The sequence below is a fragment of the Polypterus senegalus genome, chromosome 8, assembly GCF_016835505.1.
Source record: "Polypterus senegalus isolate Bchr_013 chromosome 8, ASM1683550v1, whole genome shotgun sequence".
In the NCBI taxonomy this organism is placed as follows: domain Eukaryota; kingdom Metazoa; phylum Chordata; class Cladistia; order Polypteriformes; family Polypteridae; genus Polypterus; species Polypterus senegalus.
Genome location: NC_053161.1, coordinates 96,057,055 through 96,081,552, shown reverse-complemented (window position 1 = coordinate 96,081,552; position 24,498 = coordinate 96,057,055). Strand labels below are relative to the sequence as shown.

General features: G+C 38.5%; 1 protein-coding gene across 5 annotated transcripts in view; it reads left to right on the top strand.

The window, feature by feature from the left end:
* The window catches only part of LOC120534140 (protein piccolo-like), a 215,814-nt gene that overhangs the window by 151,783 nt on the left and 39,533 nt on the right, over positions 1-24,498 (top strand). For all 5 annotated transcript variants that reach the window (XM_039761466.1, XM_039761467.1, XM_039761468.1 and 2 more), the window contains one exon: positions 10,416-10,501. In XM_039761466.1, coding sequence (XP_039617400.1) covers positions 10,416-10,501 — 86 coding nt within the window. The remainder of the gene's footprint in view (positions 1-10,415; positions 10,502-24,498) is intronic.

Below are 24,498 nucleotides of genomic sequence, written 5' to 3'. Positions count from 1 at the left end.
ATAGGACTGGCGAGCTTTGTTGGGCTGAATGGCCTGTTCTCGTCTAGTGTTCTAATGTAAAAAATCCCCTTATTCTTAAATATTGGCACCAGTACACTTCTTCTCCACTCCTCAGTTATCCCCTCACTTTCCAAGATTCCCTTAACACTAGAATTACCAGAGCCTACGAGAAAACTCAAAAATCCGGCCCACCTTAAATCCATTCGCAACTCTCCGTCAGCGTCTTTTGTCCTGTAAATATGCCAATTAAGACAAGCAGCTAGCTATTCCATCCCTCCACCCACCACCGCAGTTCAATTTGCAAAGAAGTTTCTCGGTGCTCAGTGTTTATGTTCGAGTGAAGTGCTGGATCTTTATTGGGTAAAAAAGTACATAGTCATTTAGAATACATACATTTCATGTGTGTTCAGTGTCATCAACAATCTCTGTAAAAACATTGTTAATACAGAATCATTTTTCATGTATTACTAATAATTGACAAAATGTAAACATGAAACGTATAATGTGTGAAACCAGAAATACAAATATGAAATAAACACTTTCACAAAAGGTACACATATAACAAAACAAGTGCACTTTTATTCAAGAATTTAACCGAAGAGAAAAGAAAGCAGGTTACGGTAGACGGTTGATATGACAGCTTGTGTGGTGCAATGCTAAGAACTGCTGCCTTTCAATCAAAAGGTCGCAGTTTCGATATCAGCTGCTTCCCAAATTTACCATTTTGATTAGTGAGCTGCTCTTATTGTTTATATCATACAATAAAAACACACATTTGATTTGCATCTGTAAATTTATAGTACTTGTTGATTTTTTTTTCAGTTTTATTCTCTCACGTTCAAGCTTCCACACACCCAAATGTGATGCCTTTTTCAGATAAAGACGTGGTAGGTACAAACTTGTTTTGTTACACCCCCTCTTTATTTGAAAACCATGTCAGATCTTGTGCACAAACGAGACTGGGAAAACTGTGGACGTGTGTGTTGTGCATGATTGAGAATGACTGTGGATGTGAATTGATTTTATTCAGTTTTATTCTTGAGTGTTCCTGCTCACGCTGAATTAGTATGCGCCTTCTGATCCGTAATGTCAAAGCCGCTCTGACAAAAAAAGAGATACTTATATATATATGACATGTGGAATAATACATTTTATGACCTGTATTGTACATTTCGGAAAACGCTGTTGCACTAATGCAACATTATATTCATTTGCATACCTTCATGCAGTTGTAGTCATGACGTGACTGCATTTGTTTTTTTTTTTTTTTCTTATCTTGGCCAGTGTCCACATGTTGCTGCATCTCTTTTCAACTCCAGGAGAAGCAGAGGACAGAATAGTACAGACAGGTCAGTTCCAGGCTATATACAATCATCAGATTAAAATGTTAACAGTTCCCACACACACCCAAGGACCGTCCTTCTTACATTTATGACAGCCTGAACTCCAAATATCAAAGAAACATTTTCACAAAAGGTACAAATATAACAGAACAAGTGTGCTTTTATTCAAAAATATAACTGCAGAAAAACAACCCACTTTAGGGTGTGACATTGACACGCATTTGCTATGAACACTTTGGTGGTGCAATTTTGTTAGCTGTTGACTGGTAATCTAAACTTCATGGGTTTGAACCCAGATGAGTCCATTTTGAGAAGTGAGTTGCACGTATTCTTACTATTTTAGAATAAAAACATACATTTGATTCCAGTCTGTAACAACCGGTGTAAATTATGATACTTGTAAAGGATAGCTTTGTTTTGTTTTTTTTTATTATCACTCGTGAACACGGCTGAGAGAATAAAACTGAATTAAAAAAACACTGGTCACACACTGGCCATCCCACATGCACCCATACAATCAGATTGTGATTCAGACTACGAATGCCATGAATATAATTACCCCAATCTACATGCTGTCAAATAAACAAACCACATGCCTTGACTTCGCTTCTGATGCTGACATCCGAGGTTTGATCCCCGAGACGGGGTGCAGTGAGTGTGTATGCCTGATGAGCCCAGAATTAGGGCGAAACACGTGTCACATACTCTTTGCATTATTTGACAGTAAAACTATGCAACATTCTATGATCTGCTTCTCGCAACTGAAGAGGGCACCGTGGCAGATGTTTGCCGACTTGCGGACCAACCACAAGCGTTACCTGGTAGGTAACCACCCATACAATCAAATTGTGATTCAGACTACAAATACCATGAATGTAATTACCCCGATCTACTTGCTGTCAAATAAACCACACGCCGTGGCGCAACATAAAGAGGCTTCGACACTGACCTCTGAGGTTTGATCCACAAGAAGAGGTGCAGTGATTGTGTATGCCTGATGAGCCCAGAATTAGGGTGAAACACATGTCACATACTCTTTGCATTATTTGACAGTAAAACTATGCAATATAGTGCAGAGCATCTCTGTATGCATCAACAAAATATTTTTTCAGAAACTACACTCAATTTTATCTGGAATTTGAGACATCCATGATTTCAAAAGGTGACTCTACAAAGACCTAAACAAGTGGTGGCTTGGCTCTATCTAACTTTCAGTTTTATTATTGGGTGGCAAATACACACACTGTAAAGACTGGAAATTGATTCAAATTAATGAATTTACACCTCCCTGGTAACCAATGTAAATCCAATCATGGTCTATTACTTCTTTATATGCCCTGATTTGTATCCCAGTAAATACCAACTTTTGTCAATACTTTAATAATCTGCTTGTTCACCAATCACTCAGAACACAGACCCAATGCAGGACACACTTCAAGGCAGAGGAGCTTTTATCTGTTGCTGTTTTACACGATAATCACATTTTTCAACCGTGTCAAACCTACTTAGTATTTAATCTTTGCAAAACACTCAGGATTAGGACACTTAGAGAATTGTATCTAGAGTACGTATTTGCAGCCTATAATCAATTACACTTCAAATTTCCAAAAACACAATTTGTCCACTATTTCAAAATTGGAAAAATTTGTTAAAAGAATCCTAATTTTCCACACCTTCCAAACATATCTGTTCCAGAGTCAATTCTGATTAATCTTGAAGACACAGACAGCATCTCAACAATTTATAAAAACATTTCAAAGAATCTTCCCTTCAATGATCCTAGAGAACATTGTACAAAGGACCTTTTAAACAAATTTATCTGGAAAAAGAACATACAGCATCTTCAGTTTATATTAATACATGAGCTGCAGTTCCTTTTAACATTTTGTGCAACTGGCTGTGTCACTCTCTGTTTTCCAAGGAGAATGATAATTTTGGAAGAAATAAAAATGTTACATCTGCAATCTCACAAAATGAAGCATTTAATAGTTATTTTTTCTATATCTATAAATCCTTGTTTAACTGGATAAATGATTATTAATGGGAGCAGTTTGCCTGCAGCCGGGCCTTTGTTGAAAGACTTTGATATACAGTGTATACACTAAAAAATATTATCAAGGCCTCAGAAAAACATGAGGGTGCCAGAATCTTCTTTGATGCAACTGAATAGAATGAAATTTGGTGAGACAAGTATTTTGTATACTTCTTTTAGTCTTTGAGATTCTGCATTGCTAATGCATCACGTACACTTATGTTGAATGTTGACTGCAATCATTGCTTTATTCAACAAGGTCTTCAAATGAGATCTTTTTTAAAAAAATTATGCTTTTATGCACTTTTGTGAATACAGTATGTGTTAAATACGTGCTAATCTAGCCTTTTTATTTCCTACAAAGAATAACTCTTCAAGATCCAGGACTTCAAAATAGCACATATAATACATCATGCCATAAACTGTGGCTCAGTGACAGTGGTATTTTCGGTGATCCATAAAAGGGTTATATGGAGTGAAAGGACTTTCAATGCATACCTATGCACATATAAATCAATTTATCAAGCAGTAGATTTTCATTTTATATAATACTTGCTACATCACAATCTATTGCAGGGAGCTTTACAAATCAGATAAGGATTCAAAAGGGTAAAATATACATTGAAATGCTCTTTGAAGAATCTACAAAAATAAATATGTACTGTGATGCAGTGGTCAGCGTTTCAGCAGTAAAGTTTCAAGAGACTGTGTTTAAATCATAGACTTGTCCTTTTACAGTCACATTTTTTCACAAGGTTTTTGATTGCTTTTCTTCTGATACTCCAGGTATTCTCACACACCCCAAAAAATGCTTGTTAGGTTTACAAATAAATCTAAGCTGCCAAATACTGTATGTGTTTGTGTTCTGTGAAGGTCAGGGTTGATTCTTGCCTGGATGTCAATGCAGCTAGAATATAATGCAGCTTCCACGGGCCTTAAATTTAAAAAATGGATGGACATTAGTATAAGGGGTATATATTGACATGATTCAGTTCTGGAAAAAGCTCCAGCTCCATTTTGACATCTATCATGGTTTTCTCCACTTCATCATTGTCAGCTTGGAGCTTTCTTCCTATTTTCGCACACCTGTAATTTTAATTTACTTTTAAAACAAAAAATAGAGATTACTTTACAGCATCACAATGCCTTCATCCACCAACTGTCTTCCTTTCTCTGTTTCTCTTTCTCCTCTTCTTTCTCTTGTTCTTTCTCTCTTGACCTCCTCTCCCCTCCTCACAAGCTTCGTCTCCTTCCTCCCAACTCTGGCTCGTCTACTGGTGGGAGGCAGCCCCTTTTATCATGACCCAGATGAGCCCCAGGTGCTCCACCTGATGTCACTTCCTGGTATGGCGGAAGTGTTAGGAGAGCGCCTGGAAGCACTTCAGGTGCCCCTGGGATTGCTTCTGGCAGCACTTCCTGGTGTGGTGGAAGTGCTGCCATCCAGTATTCCCTAACTGTCCGGGCACCCCCTGGCGGGGGCCAACCTCCCATAGGGGTGAGCATCCCAGTTCCGTTCCCGAGGCCCCCAAACAGACCCGGGTGGCTGCCCTCTTGTGGCCCAGGGGAGGTATCGTCCATCTCAGGGACTGTCCAGGCGTCCTGGCTGGGCAGGGTCCCCAGTCATCTGGGACAATGTATTATGGCAAATTAAACTGAAATAACCAAAACTTCATAATTTCACTTCTGCGGGTGAGTGTATTAATTGTATGTGTTACACTGAATATGACATTGTATTGTTAATCAGTAGAATTATAGCCTAGTCTATTTAGGTATGTAACAATACAGCACATGGAATTTAAAGGCAACAGAAGTGGAAATCACACCATATGGACTCTCCAAACAAAAGACAAGAAACCCAGCTTCACCACTTAAGTAGTATGGAGGACTGTTAGTAACAATTTACAATATCATACAATATCAGGATCCTAGGCTAATGGAAGAGAAATTACTGTAAGTAAAGCACTAGAGAAATAAAAAAGGGTTACATTTTTAGTGAAGTTAGCGGGCGACAGTGGCGTCCACACAGGTTGAGTTCTCCAAAGCACACATAACATGATCATTTTTATTCTGCTTCTCTGTCACATTGTTCTCAATTAGTTGTCAACTCTAATGTCTTCAGGTATGAGTTCCACAGACAATGTTTAAGTATACCAATTCCCTTAGATGGCACTTCACAGTTTTGCTCTTCATCCTATTGTGAGCATTTTCATCTTGTGTAATACATTACATGAAGAAATGGTAAAGGACCCTGATGGTACAATCCAATTTATTTATCACATTCTGCAATGAAGTAGTTACTATAACACTTTTTGAGAAGAGTCACGGAAATTCTCCCGTAAATAATATATGAGATCACTGTTCAAATATTTAGAAGATAGGCACATATTACAACAAGATTGAGGGAGTACCAGAAAAAAAGATATCAGTTCTCTATACTAGAGTAAGGTTGGAAAAGCCAGCATAATTTTCATAACCCGATTAAAAAATAAATTAGTTTACACCAATGAACACACAGATAAACAGTATACTTCATAACACAACCTATATCTTTGTAGAGTTAAAGGTCCAAATAGTTACTTACAGTAGATTAAGTCTTTAGCAAAAATCCTATCATTAAATAGGAACTTCTTATATATATAATATTACAGTTGAAAGGTTAAATGCTATATGATCTCATCATCTGCACAGTAAATTTGCTTGAAATCGATGGTATAGAAAGTACAGGAAAGGCACACTCAGAATACTTCACAAAATCTCCCAGAAAGTTTTCCCCAGCTGAGGTCATTGCATGCACTGGTTTCCATTTGGGTCTAGAGACAAATTAGCAGATTGTTGCCATTGTCTTTATAAATGTTGCACCACTGTATGGATTCAGGTCAGATTGACAGTTCTTCTTCCATACTGGCAGCTTCTGGGCCGTGACAATAACAGATCCTGGTTTTTACCCCTTTGTTTGTTCACTCCTTGCTGTGTTCCTTTTAGTATAGTCTAGGATTTGTCACATTTTCCACACTTGATAGTAGTGGAATCTTGTAGAATGGCAACAACTCCATCCATGTACAGGAGAATAGGTGAAATTCAACTGTGTGTTGTTTTGATGGAGGTGCTAAAAACACGACTAGTTGAATTTCTTGCAGAACTGTAGCAAGAATCACTGAATATGTTCTTGCCAGTCTAATGCCCTGGTATTATAAGATACTTAGGTGTTTCCATTATTTTATCCGTTTCCTGCATTTCTGCCAGTAAGGATAAATACTGGAGTCAAAAAAAACTTTTATAATTGCTTGAATTATTTTCAAAGAATTCCTGTTTATTTATCCAAATCATTTTTATGGTTGCATCATTAATTTGGAATAGGCAAAAAGTGTATAAAAGTTCTGCAAAAAGGTAAGACATAATTTTCATTTAAGTTGCTGGAGAGTTAATGCTCATGGCTGGTAATTTTAGAATCTGTCAATGTGTCATGTCATGGCTTATTATAGAAAGGGAGTCTAGTATCTTATCCTCGCAATATATTCTATTATGTGCACTTCTCTCTGCAGACGGATGACCAGTAATTTCAGAGGACTACTTTTTTAGGGTAGGCAACCCTTTCACTGGATGTATCAATCACACCTTTAATTTCATGTTAAGTATTTTTTCCCTTTAATGACGCTTGCCATATTTTATCTTTGGAGCATTCACAGAATCATTTGAGATGTATACATTGATAATGCCTTTACATCATTTAAACAACGGATAAATATAAGGTAATGCTACTGTAAATACACCATTACTCAAAAACATTTTTTTTACTGTTTCATCCAGTAAAAAGAAACACAGTCAATATAATTTAAGCAACTGCTAGAAACTCCTTCACAGATTTCGTAAGATATATGACCATAATATTCTCAGACAATTACTTGAAAGGTACCTTGTATTTACCCTTTAACTTCTTAGGATATGTCAGATTTAAAATTATAAGGATGAAAGAAAGGAAGACAACAAAGCAGTTTAACATATAATAGCATTTTTGCCATATTAACATTTTTCATACTTAGAAACTGTCATGAAGAATTCATTAAATATTTTGCTCACTTTTTTCTGATTTGTGTTCATTTTTGGGATATGCACAAGACGAACATTTAATGAAGACTAAGAATGTACTGAAAAGTGTGTTTGTGTTGAATCCTTCATTTATTTAAAATAACTGTAATGCTTTTCAAAGACAGTAAAAGTAAAGATTTTTCAAGAAAGAGATGCGTAGATAAAGTGAATTAAATAAAAGGAAGTAAGTAAAGGAAAAGAGATAGAAATTAGATACAACCAAAACGGGAGAAGATTAATAGTATAAAGTTAGGAGTCTGATCAAGATGTAAAACGTGATGCTGATATTTAAAGTTATTAATCAGAAAATATTTAAAGGTATAGAATCATCTTCTTTTTGCTTGGTTATTACTTGCTTTTATGTTATGCAATTTCTACACAGACGGGAATAGCTTGATTAACTTGCTTATTAAATCCAACTGAGATATAATAGATAACAGAACACTAAGAATAATAACAATAAAATATTTTTAATTTTCATTATGTGTATTCTTCAGTTTAGTCAGTGGACCATTGTATTCTTTTATATTCAGTAATTGATCTTCGTAAACAATGACTTTAATGGAGAAAATTCATGCAAAGGCAAAAAGAAACATGGAAATTTGATGTTTGTTATTATTCTTTATCATACACTAGCCAACCCGCGGCGTAGCATATGCCGCATAATCAGGCCACTTTTTAAATGATTTTTAAGCATAGAGGAAAAAATGAACATTTGAAAAATCCGTAATTTAATAAACCACCAAGAAAAGTAACATTGCAACAATGCACGCTACGAACCAATATACAATTGTCCGTGACTGAAATCTGGAGGAGCGCCGTCGCGCTTATTCCTTCCAAAGCGAAGGACGGAGTTGAATGGAGCTCGTTCAGTACGCACTGCCCCCCACTCCCTACCTGAGTCGCTTCGTCTGTGTACAGTCCACACGCACCTGTGAGTCACGTTGACTGTTAATTTTCCAAACACCGCTTCAGTCGGTTTCCACGTTGATTTTTCATTGTTCTTTGCGGTTCCCGCTGCTTTTTTTTTATATATAATCCACCAAGTCACCCGACCATGGGGGGCTTTACAAAGGGCAGGGGCGTAATCAGTGCGGCGTATGACCCGCATGTACTGGGAATTTCTTGTTCGTGGGGAACAATTGGAAGCCACGGTCTCCATCACGAATGGGGTTCAACGGCTTACCCACGCCTCCCCTCGCCGGGTAGACACACGTTGATCCATTCAGTGTAGCACGCGTGCAGTACCGGACATACAAGTGCATCACAGACCTGTTAATGCTCAATCTCACGTGGCTGAAAGCCACTTGTCCCTCTAAGAATTTGGACGCCGACCGCTGTTGGGTCGTGTAACTATTTAGCAGGCGGGAGTCTCGTTCGTTTTCGGAAATAACCAGCCAAATTGCTCCACCAACTAAGAACTGCCATGCACCACCACCCACTCATGGATGCGAATTGCTGTATGTAGCGTGTAAAACAGTTTGCTATAGTGCACACGGTTGTGCGTCGTAACCAAAAACTCATTTTTTAAAGACTGCTCATTTCATTGTGTTTTAACCTCAGTTGTAAAGGAACGTTTTAAGGATCCCATGGGATACCCTGCAAACAGTTTTACACACCGCATATAGCGATTCACCTCTGCGAGAAACATGCCTCTATTAACAGTCAACGTGGGTCAGAGCTGCATGTGACCTCTACGACAGACGAATATAAATGACGCCGGTTTTTCTGTGTCGTCGCGTCCGAGTTGGTGGGCGTGGCTCTGTGAGTTGTCATCGTATCCAATGGTTTTGGAGTTGGTGGGCGTGGCTCCTTCCTGCGTGCGCCATAGGTGTCTCACTTGTCGGCGGCTTAGTGAATCCACGCCCCTTCCAGCATGCTTTCCATGGTTGTCTTGCCTTAGTGAATTATATATACAGATAGTGCACGCGGTTGTGCGTCGTAACCGAAAACTCGTTTTTTAAAGACTGCTCATTTCATTGTGTTTTAACCTCAGTTGTAAAGGAATGTTTTAAGGATCCCATGGGATACCCCTCGCAAACAGTTTTACACGCTGCATATGGCGATTCACCTCCGCGAGAAACATGCCTCTATTAACAGTCAACGTGGGTCGGAGCTGCATGTGACCTCTACAACAGACGAATATAAATGACGCCGGTTTTTCTGTGTCGTCGCGTCCAAGTTGGTGGGCGTGGCTCTGTGAGTTGTCGTTGTATCCAATGGTCTTGGAGTTGGTGGGTGTGGCTCCTTCCTGCGTGCGCGATAGGTGTCTCACTTGTCGGCAGCTTAGTGAATCCACGCCCCTTCCGGCGTGCTTTCCATGGTTGTCTTGCCTTAGTGAATTATATATAGATATTTTAGTTAATCAAAATGTTTCAACCAACATTAGTTCTACCTTTAAAATAATTCAAAATTATCTTGCTAATGTACTGTTTATTTCCTGCTTTGTGATTTTTTTTATAACTATTGCTGTTGTTCTAGATCTCTGCCAATAACAATAATACTAATGTTATGCCTTATTGTAACAAGGCATTACAGATTGAGTTGCTGTCTTTTTATATGGACCCTGATTTGATTTGTTGAATAGCAAGTTAAGTTTAAAAAAGTTTGTTTTCTGTGCATTATTTATAATTAAGAATATGTTTCCTTGTGATAACTAAAATATAGAGGCCTTAGTGGTGGACTGATTTCTCTGACTTTTCGTACATACTTATACAGTATCTTCAATATCTGTCCACTAATTTAAAAATCATAGACTTTGTGTTATTTAAAAAAATGGGATTAAATAAATTGCCTTTGTTAAACATTCTATATGTATATATAAATTATGTTTTGGTGATATATCAACCAATTGGTCATTGTTTTATACAGTGTTTTTTACTTTTTCAGAAGGCATTTCCACTAAATCTATACTGTAATACTATTATTTTGTTTTATTTGTTATTGTCCTAAAGGGGAAAGGCTATTCAAAATGGTACTGACAAACCAAGAGGACAAGACCAGCTCAAACAACAAGGACTGGGCCTAACAGAAGGAGAAGGTAGGACAAGTTCTAGAAAAGTTCACAAATAATTAAAAAGGGTGTGCTCTGAATATTATGAGTTAAGTACTGATTAATTAAATAGGAAACTATACGAGTCACAGAATTCTACAGATGCTTACTGAGAAATCTCAATTCTAAACTTGATCAATCAGACGTTTCTGTTAAGACCTCTATACTTTCAAACATAAATGTTAAAACCAACTAATTAGCATTAAACAGGAGTCAATTTGATTTTACCTCCTTTGTCAACATTAAAATTCAACATTCAGTTTGTTGTGAATGAGTGGCAAAAGGAAGAATTAATATGCCTAATAATATCATTTAATTTTTGGCATTACAATTACAAAGGCAACTGCCTATCCTTTGGGGCACAAATTTAATTTGCTTCTGCATCCTTATCCATTTGAAAAGGTTCAAATTCAATGTGATGTATGTGTTTGGGGGTTTTAAAACAACAATTAAACTAATATTTGCTGTCATGGGAGGAATTGCTCAGTGTTTATATGGTTAAAATTGCATGTATGGAACCACTAGTTGTAATTACAAAATGTGGTAATGTTTATTGTGCTATCAGAATTGAAGGTATTCAAATCTTTGATACTATCAAATGTATTATACTTAGAGATGAATGAAACAGTGGGACTTCATTTTATAGTTTTATAGTTTTGTGAGATTGCACCAAAATCTTTTTTACAAAATGTAAAACTGGCTCAAATTCATCTTTGGGATTTTTAAAGTTATTTGGTGCTGTTTGCAAGGAACATTACTCCCTATGGGTTATTCTGTAGCCGAAATCACAGTTTACTTCCTTGGTCACCCTCCAATGCTGCTGCTGCTTTCCATGTAGCTCCATGCACCTTTATTCACTTTCATCTGCCTTGCACACTGCCTGTCTTCTGCTTTGTAGCAGGTGAGAGATAGCTCTAACTACACTCACTTTCCCCAACTCTGTAAGCTGATCCAAGCCAGGGTACTTCCAGAGCAGCAGAGTAGTGTTTTCAGGTAAGGCCTCTTTATCTGTGCCTGCCTTTCCTAGTTCTACAACAGAATACACTACCCATGCTTTTGTACAGGAAGAAAAAGGTTGCAGATGAGATGGAAATATATATAGTAATGACACAAATTTCACTGATTTCAAAACATAATTTGTTTAGCAAAATCTTTTGTGATGTGAAACTTTAAAGTTTTACTGCAAATACAATTTTACAGGAATTGCTTTTAGTTCTATTTTACTTTATATCTTAACTAATTCTGAAAAGGAGAGTTTTATATAAAAAAGTATTTATATAATATAACACTGGTTAGATCAATATATAGTTAAAAGCAAAGGTCATTTTAATATGAGAAATATTCTCAGACACTAAGGCATGAGCCAGGTGTCTGAATGTACAAACAACAGTGAGTATAGGGTATATCATTCTCTGAAGATTACACATAAAATCATAGATAGATGCATATGAGCTGATCAAAATAATATGTTGGCAACACAGTATTGAATGAAGTTAAACTTGTTGATTACTAAATTATGTCGTATTTATGGCAGGCATTTTAATTATAGTAAGCTATTTTGTACCACTTTGAACTCAATTTGTGGTATTCTACGTATAATTTTAAAACCTTTAGCATTCCTCACGCCTGGACAAACTTGTTAAGAAGGCAGGCTCTATTGTAGGATTAAAGTTGGACAGTTTAACATCTGTGGCAGAGCGACGGGCACTAAGCAAACTCCTGTCAATCATGAAGAATCCACTGCATCCACGTAACAGTGTCATCTCCAGGCAGAGAAGTAGCTTCAGTGACAGACTTTTGTTACTGTCCTGCTCCACTGACAGACTAAAGAGATCATTCCTCCCCCACACTATGCGACTCTTCAATTCCACCCGGGGGAGTAAATGCTAACATTAATTTTATTTTAATTTTTTTCATTTTTATTACTATTTAATTTAATATTGTTTCTTTGTATCAATATACTGCTGCTGGATTATGTGAATTTCCCTTCGGGATTAATAAAGTATCTATCTATCTATCATCTATCTATCTATTTCAGTTTCACATAGGTTACAAACTAGAGCGTTGTATAGATTTGGCCATTTTAAACAGTATTGCTTTCAAGGAGAAATTTCAGAAATATTGAAACTAGCCTACATCATTTGCATTCTAAATAATGTCAATATTAATCTGATTTATAAAGTTATGGAAAGTCCTATGACATTCACTGTTCACAGTGCACTGGAAAAAGTCAAACCTGTCCATCAGCATTGCAAAAAAAAAAGGGCTCAGAGCCGATCCCTGATGTAATCCCACCCCCAACTTGAATGCATCCATCGCTCCTATCACAGACCTCACCACTGTCACACTTCCCTCGTACATATCCCATACAACTCTTACATACTTCTCTGCCACTCCCGACTTCCTCATACAATACCACAGCTCCTTTCTAGGCACCCTGTCATATGCTTTCTCCAGGTCCACAAGGACGCAATGTAACTCCTTCTGGCCTTCACTAAACTACACCATCAACATCCTCAGAGCAAACATTGCATCTGCGGTGCTCTTTCTTTGCATGAAACCATACTGCTGCTCACTAACCTCACTTCTTAACCTAGCTTACACTCATAACTTCATGCTGTGGCTCATCAATTTTATTCCCCTGTAGTGTCCTTGTATACAGAACAAAAACAATGTAATTCACAGCTTTGAAATAATCATGTAACTTTACAGTAATGATACGGGAATGGGTGGGCCATGTATATATCTGCATGATCTCATGCACATTAATAAAACAGTTCTTTCAGCCTCCAGCACAAGTTTTCAAGAGCTGTATGAATATTATTAACACAGCTCTGAACTCTCTGATTGCCTTCATGTTTTTCCCCAACAACTTTCCTGAGGCAACTTGCTTCTCTGAATGCTAATTTTAATGAAGATGAGTAACATATGGACCACAGGGCAAAGCATATATGGTAATGGTTTTATTTATGTGCTTTATTGTACTAGTAGCCAGAGTTTTGTTTTTTGTTTTCTTGCTGGTTGAGTAACCAAACATAGATTGTTGCTTCATTATGAATATTAAATCGAATTTACTGGTGCAGTCTGTCTACTACATTTTCATTAGATTATGATTAGGCAAATACATTTAATGAAGAAATGTAATGACAATGTGGATTTTACTCTTTTACACCATACACTTTATCAAGGAATTGTACAAAAATTCTTGCATATATGGTTGTGTCAGTGTGCTGCATAAATACATTCATAAAATTCAATGTGCAAATAAATGACCATAAAATTAAGTGTTCAGTATGACCATAATCAATTTGTTTAGAATAGACAATAATTTGTGGAATTCTTTAAAGTGGCATAAAGAACATACAGTAAATTTGACAAACAAGATGAGACCATACAGTCTGTTTGTTTAACTAATAGTTAAGCTATTACAAGATCTCATCCAGCCACTTCTTAAAGGTTTTCAAAGTTTCTACTTTCACTACAGTACATGTCTCAATAGTTTGTGTCGACAGCATGAAGAAATGCTTTGTAGCTTCATTCCTAAATGCACTTGTCCTTAATTTCCAGTGTCCTAAAATTCGTGATTCATATTTAAGTTGAAAAAATTCTGTTAATTTTACGTTATCAGTGCATTTGAGAATTTTAAATGCCTGAATTGGCTCCCCAAACAGTCTCCTTTGCTTGAGATTAAGCACTTTAATTCTCTGTGTGTTTCACAGTATGACATGTCCTTAAATCCTGGGATGAGATACACTTGGTTGTTCTCCTCAGCTCAGCTTCTAGTGCTGCTATGTCTTTCTGGTAGCATGGTGACCAGAACTGCACACAATATTCCAGATGTAGTTTCACTAGTATATTATGTAGTCCAAGAATAACATCCACCTATTTATATTCAAGATTTAATTTGCCTTTTTAATAGCTTCTGTGTATTGCTTAGATAACGGAACTGTTGTGTGTCAACATATACCCTTAAATCCTTTTTAGCGGTTGCTTCCTTTAGAACAGTGTCTCACATCTTGTATTTATAATTGATGTCCCTTTTGCCCACATGTACATTGCATTCGGAAAGTATTCACAGTGCATCACTTTTTCCACATTTGTTACAGCCTGATTCCAAAATGGATTAAATTATTTTTTTCCCTCAGAATTCTACACACATCACCCCATAATGACAACGTGAAAATGTTTACTTGAGGCTTTTCGTCCATTCCTCTTTGCAGCACCTCTCAAGCTCCATCAGGTTGGATGGGAAGCATCTGTGCACAGCCATTTTAAGATCTCTCCAGAGATGTTCAATCAGATTCAAGTCTGGGCTTTGGCTGGGCCACTCAAGGACATTCACAGAGTTGTCCTGAAGCTACTCCTTTGATATCTTGGTTGTGTGCTTAGGGTCGTTGTCCTGCTGAAAGATGAACCGTCGCCCCAGTCTGAGGTCAAGAGTGCTCTAGAGCAGGTTTTCATTCAGGATGTCTCTGTACATTGCTGCAGTCATCTTTTCCTTTATCCTGACTAGTCTCCCAGTTCCTGCCACTGAAAAACATCCCTACAGCATGATGCTGCCACCACCATGCTTCACTGTAGGGATGGTATTGGCCTGGTGATGAGCAGTGCCTGGCATTCACACCAAATAGTTCAATCTTTGTCTCATCAGACCAGAGAAGTTTGTTTCTCATGGTCTGAGAGTCCCTCAGGTGCCTTTTGGCAAACTCCAGGCAGGTCATGTGCCTTTTACTAAGGAGTAGCTTCCATCTGGTCACTCTACCATACAGGCCTGATTGCTGGATTGCTGCAGAGATGGTTGTCCTTCTGTAGGGTTCTCTCTCCACAGAGGACCTCTGGAGCTCTGACAGAGTGACCATCGGGTTCTTGGTCACGTCCCTGACTAAGACCCTTCTTCCCCGATCGCTCAGTTTAGATGGCCAGCCAGCTCTAGGAAGAGTCCTGGTGGTTTTGAACTTCTTCCCCTTACGGATGATGGAGGCCACTGTGCTCATTGGGACCTTCAAAGCAGCATACAGTAAGTTTTTCTGTAACCTTCCCCAGATTTGTGCCTCAAGACAATCCTGTCTCGGAGGTCTACAGACAATTCCTTTGGCTGCATGCTTGGTTTGTGCTCTGACATGAACTGTCAACTATGGGACCTTATATAGACAGGTGTGTGCCTTTCCAAATCATGTCCAATCAACTGAATTTACCACAGGTGGACTCCAATTAAGCTGCAGAAACGTCTCAAGGATGATCAGGGGAAACAGGATGCACCTGAGCTCAATTTTGAGCTTCATGGCAAAGGCTGTGAATACTTATGTACACGTGCTTTCTGAATTTTTTTATTTTTAATAAATTTGCAAAAACCTCAAGTAAACTTTTTTCACATTGTCATTATGGGATGTTGTGTGTAGAATTCTGAGGAAAAAAATGAATTTAATCCATTTTGGAATAAGGCTGTAACATAACAAAATGTGGAATAAGTGATGCACTGTGAATACTTTCCAGATGCACTATAGCACTTTGCACTTTTCTACAGTAAAGTGTATTTTTGAAGCATTTACTTTGTTCTGAAATTATCCAAGTCATTTTGAATTGTTTCTGTTGCCTCCTCAGTAGCTGCTATTCCTATGATTTTAGTTTCATTTGAGAATTTCACAAGTCAATCATGTGTGAATTTCAAAAATGGGATCTCCAGGATAATGCTTGATGTTTCTTCAAAAATGCTCAGGAGTACCACTAGAATGCCAGATATATTTTAAAATTAATCAGAACTACATCATATAGAAGATAAAACTGACTTGTGTTACATAGAAACCGCCACCTAAAGGTAATCCTTGTTAGAGAGGAATAACATAAAGTCATGCATTATTATTCTCATAGCTGTCTGCTCCATCTTATGGATGAAGAAAATGTTATAACAAATATAAAAAGCCAAATGTTGCCAAACTTTGGCAAACAGGAAACATCTTAAATTCTCAAATAAGTTCAGTTGAGTACACAGCATTGTTGAAAATAAAACGTGAAAAAACACCTCTACATACGTTTTCGATTATTGCAATATTATTGCTACTAAACCCAGATACAGTATATGCAGCTGTTAATTACATGGATTAACAATATCAAACAGTTTTCAACTTTAATTCGATTTGAGAAAAGTATACTTTGGGTTATGTTTACCTTTTGTTTCGTGATTAGATTTTATTACTGCTAGTGTTTTCTTTCATTTAGAATGAAATGATATTTTTATCATGTTTATTCATTTGCATAATATGACAGACTGATAAAATTATTTGTGACTTTTGTGTTTTAAATTTCTTTAAAACATTGGAATTAACAAATATTGTCTCACAACTGCTCCTCTGTTTTGTCTCTCATTGTTGTTACCTAATAATGAAAATGAGTAAATTGCCTTGATTAAGTTCCAATAACATTGTTGTCTGAACATCCATCAGTCCATCAATCCTACTGCTTCCTGTATCAAGTAGCATAACTCAGCCTTTTCTGTGGCAGTTGTTCAGATTTGTTTCAAGATATAAACACCAGGGGCCTCATGTATAAACGGTGCGTACGCACAGAAACGTTGCGTAAGAACTTTTCCACGTTCGAATCGCGATGTAAAAAACCTACACTTGGTGTAAAGCCACACACTTTTCCACGGTACCTCATACCTTGTCGTATGCAAGTTCTCCACTCGGTTTTGCAGACTGGCGGCACCCAGCGTCAAAGCAATGCTACTGTTCCTGTGTGGTTACTCTTTATTTTCCTGACGCGGCTTTATAAATACACTGAAACTAACCACATATTGTTTATTGGTGTAATACATAGCCATAGTATTCCAAATACCATAACTGCTTTAGCGTTGTTACTGTTAGGAGTTGCCACAGCGGATAATATTTTTCCATATTGCTCTCACTGCACCACTCAAAGTATTTGATTCTGAATGTGAATCACAGCAGCAGTTGATCGGAAAGAGAATTATCGTTATACAGCTTCAAGCACACACTACCTCAGCCACGGCAAAACGTTTCAAAGCCTTTCCTGTACGGACCTCGCGGTTCAGAAACAGTTTCATCCCAAGGACTTTAAACGCAGTCAATCAAGTGCTCCTTGTAGAACTGTTTGTACTTACAAGTACAATCACCCCACTGTAATCTTGCACTTCAGTTATAATATTACACAACCTGCGCCACTTTATAAAGCGCGTATTTAAATATGATGACGATATTTTTAAGATGAAATGCAGCAAAATATGTTTATTATATTATACAGATAAAACTTTAACTTCATTTAAATAATCTATATTCTTCACTGGGACTGGCGTGAAGGATAGAATAATTAAACATTTACTACGAAGATATTTCAATGTTCCATAAACGTTTTGAAGAATCGGCGCTCTAAGCTTACAGATGGCTTAACGTCTATTACAGAGCTGATTGTGTGGCGATCGGTTACTTGGAGAAAGAAAAGCAAGGACTGCATGGGCGGCCATGCCAATATATATCTATACTAGTAAAAGGCAAAGCCCTCACTCACTCACTCACTCACTGACTCCCTGACTGACTGACTCACTAATCACTAATTCTCCAACTTCCCGTGAAGGTAGATGCCTGAAATTTGGCAGGCTTATTCCTTACAGCTTACTTACAAAAGTTAAGCAGGTTTCATTTCAAAATTCTACACGTAATGGCCGATAACGGTTGACAACTTCCGCCATGTTGAACTTTCTTATTTATAGCCCCATCTTCACGAAATTTGGTAGGTGGCTTCCCTGCGCTAACCGAAACCGATGTACGTACTTATTTCGATGGTGTGACGCCACTGTCGCTCACCATATTGAACTTTCCAACGTCACTAATTCTCCAACTTCCCGTGTAGGTAGAAGGCTGAAATTTGGCAGGCTCATTCCTTACAGCTTACTTACAAAAGTTAAGCAGTTTTCATTTCGAAATTCTACGCGTAATGGTCGACAACGTCCGCCATGTTGAACTTTCTTATTTATGGCCCCATCTTCACGAAATTTGGTAGGTAGCTTCGCTGCGCTAACCAAAACCGATGTACATACTTATTTCAGTGGTATGATGCCACTGTCGGCCGCCATATTGAAGTTTCCAGTGTCACTAATTCTCCAACTTCCCGTGTAGGTAGAAGGCTGAAATGTGGCAGGCTCATTCCTTACAGCTTACTTACAAAAGTTAAGCAGGTTTCATTTTGAAATTCTACGTGTAGCGGTCATAATGGTCAACAACGTCCGCCATGTTGAACTTTCTTATTTATGGCCCCATCTTCACGAAATTTGGTAGGTGGCTTCCCTGCGCTAACCAAAACCGATGTGCGTACTTATTTCAGTGGTATGATGCCACTGTCGGCCGGCATATTGAAGTTTCCAATGTCACTAATTCTCCAACTTCCCGTGTAGGTAGAAGGCTGAAATTTGGCAGGCTCATTCCTTACAGCTTACTTACAAAAGTTAAACAGGTTTCATTTTGAAATTCTACGTGTAGCGGTCATAATGGTCAACAACGTCCGCCATGTTGAACTTTCTTATTCATGGCCCCATCTTCATGAAATTTGGTAGGCGGCTTCCCTGCGCTAACCGAAACCAATGTACGTACTTATTTCGGTGGTATGATGCCACTGTCAGCCGCCATATTAAACTTTCCAACGTCACTAATTCTCCAACTTCCCGTGCAGGTAGAAGGCTGAAATTTGGTACTTATTTCGGTGGTATGATGCCACTGTCGGCTGCCACGGTCTTTGTTACTTTTGGGCCCATCTTCAAGAAATTTGGTATGCCGGTTCCCAACGCTAACTGAATCCTACTTACGTACATATATACATCCATAGCCTGCAGCTCGGTCACCGTGTGAGGCGGCGTTGTGTCCCCCATCCCAACGCCTCCCACGTTGTTGGCTGCCTGCCTATATAAGGCCATCTGTTGCTCCAGTCTCTACATTCCATTCCTTGCTTCACCACGGGATTCACGTCTCCCTGATGATAACTACAGCCTTTTCATTTAATCCACGGCTTCTCCGCTGTTTTATTGTTCATTTATTACGATTATAGTTATTGTGTAGGTATTTTAGACTTACTTTACACTGTTCAGGTACCCATTTCCTTTATCATTCCAACCGTACCCCCATTAACATGTCTATCGAGGTGATCACCATCGATCAAAGAACTGTCACTTACCAAGTGGTTTCTATGCCTGGAGATAGCACCTACCTGTTCCATTCTCTTTGTTACATATTGCACGGCCATATCAGGCTCACTCTTGATATCCGGAGGAACATTGTGTCTTATGTATTGAATGACTGGGACAGGTTCAAGGTGTGGACTGATGACGGTACAGGAGATAATTATTCTACACAGGAGCACTAGAAGAGTGAAATGCTTAAGCCCTTCACCTATGCATCTACATGTGAGTTGATGGCTGCTGGTGAATTGTTCAGTTGTCGCTTTCAAGTATACTGAAATGACCAAATATTTTACACCTTTTGACAACTGCCAATGCCTCTTAAACATTTTAGATTGACAGGTGACGATTTCAGTAGTGGACACTTTGATGTTTATGAATGTTTAAACTCTCAAAAGCTAGATGTGAAGTTATCGATGAAACCGGTTGTATACTTACAACGCTTGACAGATGCCGAATGTCTGTTCAACACAAGTCGTACAAATACTGTCATAATTGAAACAAACCATGAAACTCAAACTGATTATGACAGCAGCAATCCAAGCTGTGAGATTTGAAACAAGATTACTGTTCACATGGCCAACTGTACGTTGCATGCTCAAGAGTAAGCTCAGCGCACAGCTTGGTCATATTACAACCGGAGGGCCAAACTCACAATGTGGTATACAAATGGATCCTTAACAAATAATTATTGGTATATTTTCCCTCAGTTTAAAATTTTAAGGCAATACTTCGGCGCTGCAAATCGCGGGTATTTTGCTAGTTGAATATAAAACAGAAAGAGAAAATAACGACACAGCTAAAAACGCAGCGGCAAATTATGATAAAAGTTAAACGCTCGTGTCATGAGCACGAGGCGGCTATGCAGTGTCCGCAACGGACGTGGTCATCCACCATGCATAAGATACCATATTGACATTAGTGGGCGAAAGAGCCACCGACTCTTTCTCTGCCAAGGGCCGCCACAAGCCTAGAGCCGCCCATGAGTACTACTGCAATAAATAATTTCATCGAAGGTCTCACACAATCACGTGCTTTAACTCCTGTCATCATGAAAATTATATAACGTATACATCTCAGTATTTTAGTTATTCAGACAGCTGTAATATTACGAATGTAATGGATTCTGTGTCCAGTCGGAGGAAGAGAGGCGATTTAAGACGCAAGTAGTGATTCACACACATAGAGCACATAGAAGATCAAATACAAAACAAAGCATTTAACGTGCTACTTTAATTTAATTCAAAAAATATTGAATACCAATTTGAGACATGAAGAACATGCCTAAGTAAACTGTTTCCGCACAAAGTACGTACCCAAATGTTTAAAATTTGAAAGTAGTGGTAAAAATGTGCCCTGCACTGCACATTTAATTCTTTTTTTCTCCAGAAAAATTGCACTTGTCTGCGGACAACTGAAACCAGAAAACACACGTGTCCGATGGTCAATTTACCCGTGTCGGACGAGTCGGGCATTGGATTTCCGCACCCCTGAAACTCATTTCAGCTGCTTGTATTCGCAATCTCGTTCTTTCGGTTACTACCCATAGCTCATGACCAACACAACACGTTTGGGCCTACCAGGCCTAAGTGGCATCCTCCCCCACCATCGAAGCCTACTCACCACCAGGTGGTAATCAGTTTACAGCTCCGCCCCTTTTTTCACCCGAGTGTCCAAGACATGTGGCCGCAAGTCCGACGACACAACCACAAAGTCGATCATCGAACTGAGGCCTAGAGTGTCATGGTGCCAAGTGCACATATGAACACCCCTATGCTTGAACATCGTGTTCGTTATGGACAATCCGTGATGAGCACTGAAGTCCAATAACAAAACACCGCTCGGGTTCAGATCAGGGGCATTCCACCCAATCACACCCTTCCATGTCTCACTGTCATTGCCCACATGAGCATTGAAGTCTCCCAGCAGTAACAGGGAGTCCCCAGAAGGTATGCCCTCTAGCACCCCCTCCAGGGACTCCAAAAAGAGTGTGTACTACAAACTGCTGTTCAGCGCATACGCACAAACAACAGTTAGGACCCATCCCCCCACCCAAAGGTGGAGGGAGGCTACCCTCTTGTTCACTGGCGTAAACCCCAATGAACAGGCTCCAAGTCGGGGGGTAATAAGTATGCCCACACCCGCTTGGCACCTCTCACCGGGGGCATCTGGAGAGATTAGGGGAGATTGGTTCCAGAGTCCAAGCTGTGCGTCGAGTTGAGCCTGACTATATCTAGCCGGAACCTCTCTACCTCGCGCACTAGCTCAAGCTCCTTCCCCTTCAGAGAGGTGACATTCCATGTCCCAAGAGCCAGCTTCTGTAGCCAAGGATCGGACCGCCAAGGTCCCCACCTTCGGCCACCACCCAACTCACACTGCACCTGACCTCCTTGGTCCCTCCCATAGGTGGCCCATGTTGCCTCTTCGGGCTGTGCTCCAGGCCTGGCTCCAGAGGGGGAAAACGCCGTCCAAAATTTTTATTCTTCATAGGAGGTTTAGTTGAACCGCTCTTTGTCTCATCCCTCACCTAGGACCAGTTTGCCTTGGGTGGCCCTACCAGGGGCATAAAACGCCGGACAACAGAGCTCCTAGGATCATTGGGACATGCAAACCCCTCCACCACGATAAGGTGGTAATTCGAGGAGGGGGTAAGCCAAAATAATTCAAAAATATGTTATTTTAATTACTATTGATATTAAAGAGTGTTCTGAAAGTGGAGCATTACCTTTTTCTCCTAAATTTTAGAAAAAAATAATTTCATTCATAGTATAGTTCTATATCTCTTCAGATTGATTGAAATTATTTCATTTCAGTTTTGTATAATAGTCAATTTACTAATTTACATCATTTACTAACCCACTTAATCCAAACCAGGGCTCTGGCTAGAGCCTTTCCCAGCTAACATAGGGTGCAAAGCAGGAACCAACCTCGGAAAGTGTGCTAGTGCATCACAAGGCGAACACAAACACACACACCAAACACACATTAGGGCCATTTTGTGTCACTATTTCACCTAACCTGCATGTCATGGATAGCGGGAAGAAACCCATTTAAACACAGGGAGAATATGCAAGCTCCATGCAGGGAGGACCTGGGACATGAACCTGGGTCTCCTCACTGCAAGGCAGCTGCACTACCACTGTGAAACCCAACATACAAAGTAAAGCAGCAAGATTGCACAGGGGTGTCAGAGAATTCTGTCAGACTAGGTACAAAGTTAAACCAGTTTTATATTTTGTTCTGTTATTTTTATTGGCACTCAAACTATAGAACTGAACAACACATCAGCATGAAACAGTACAGTGTTATTAAAAGAAACATTTGTGAGCTACTCAGGAGTTAAAAGCATGAAATTGCATGAAAGTATACAGTAGCTTCTGAGTGCATACCTATAAAAATGTTACAGTCCTGATCACTCAGTAAAACAAGTCATCCGGCACAAGAACTGGAGTGTAAAAATCACCCAGAATAAGCATTAAAATACTACCTACACAGCAAAAAGTGATCTTGCAAACAAGTTAAATCTTCATAGTTTCTGTTTCAGCCTCCCTACTACCCTAAATTTATATCTGTAGCTGCTGTAAGTGACTGGCTGGCCATTTCTCGTACAATATACAATATATGTGCAGTATATGCTGGATACTGTGTATTATTAATTTATTTAGGGGGTGAAAAACCTGAGCTAAAAAGCAAAATATAAAATTTATAAACCCGAAAGCTGATCCGGTAAGATTTTAATATGTGATATAGAATTATGTATTTTGTTTTTCCTATATTGAATTTTGTTGGCAAAATAATCATTGGTAGAATACCTTAAAACTCCAACATTATTTCCAACATTATTTAACAAAGAAAGACACTAGTGGCAATGAAATACAAAGTCTTGAGCTGCATCTCAAATGATTGAACACTAAATAACTGAAATTGAACATTATGGGCCTTTCAGACTCAACACAGTTTGAAATACTGCCTTCAAAAGAAATGCTTACACAGAGTAACAGAAATAGAGAATAAGGATTTTTCTTGACTTATTGCCAGTATCACGGCTAAAGGTTTTAGTACTGTTAATGTAAAATGACAACCTTTAGAAGAGTTGATTTTACTAGAAGGTTTCCTGTACTGAATTGGGACTTTAACCTTTTTACTACTGCAATAATAATACAAATATAATACTAAACTATGAATCCTGCCAGATCTTTGCAGCTCTTTACCTAAAAAGCCTTAACCTAAAAACTGTCTTAATTCTACTAGCTCACGAGTTAGGAAATTATAAAGATTTTTTTACTCTTTACTCTTTATCAATGATGGAAAAAAAAGATAGAAACGAAAAAATCAGGACCATGTCCTGCAGCCTTAGAAGTATAGTTTGGCTTCTTCATTGATTTGGTTCCATGGTGTCTAGTATTTAAGAGTTGAAAGGATTTTCCCTCACATAAACAACATTTAATCAAAACAAGCAGGCCGCATCTTTACAATAACAAATTCAGAGCTACAAGTATTATAAGAAATCTTCAACTGGCAGACCTAAAGACATTTTGTTAGCTGTTATCGCTGGTTTTATCAGCTGCCAGTAGCCTGCTTCTTAGCTGGAGAATTCACAAAAGGCATCTTCAAAACAAGTTCTGACAAAACTAATCTTTATTACAAGCCAAGTGCGTCTTGCCATACAGGTTAGAGAAATGAGAGCAGTTTACAAACACATTATTATAGCAATATGTTGTTCAATTCAATTTATTTATTTACAAGTGCCCTTATTTTTCTACATGTTTTGCTGTGCAATACTGTATCATAAAGATTTATAGTG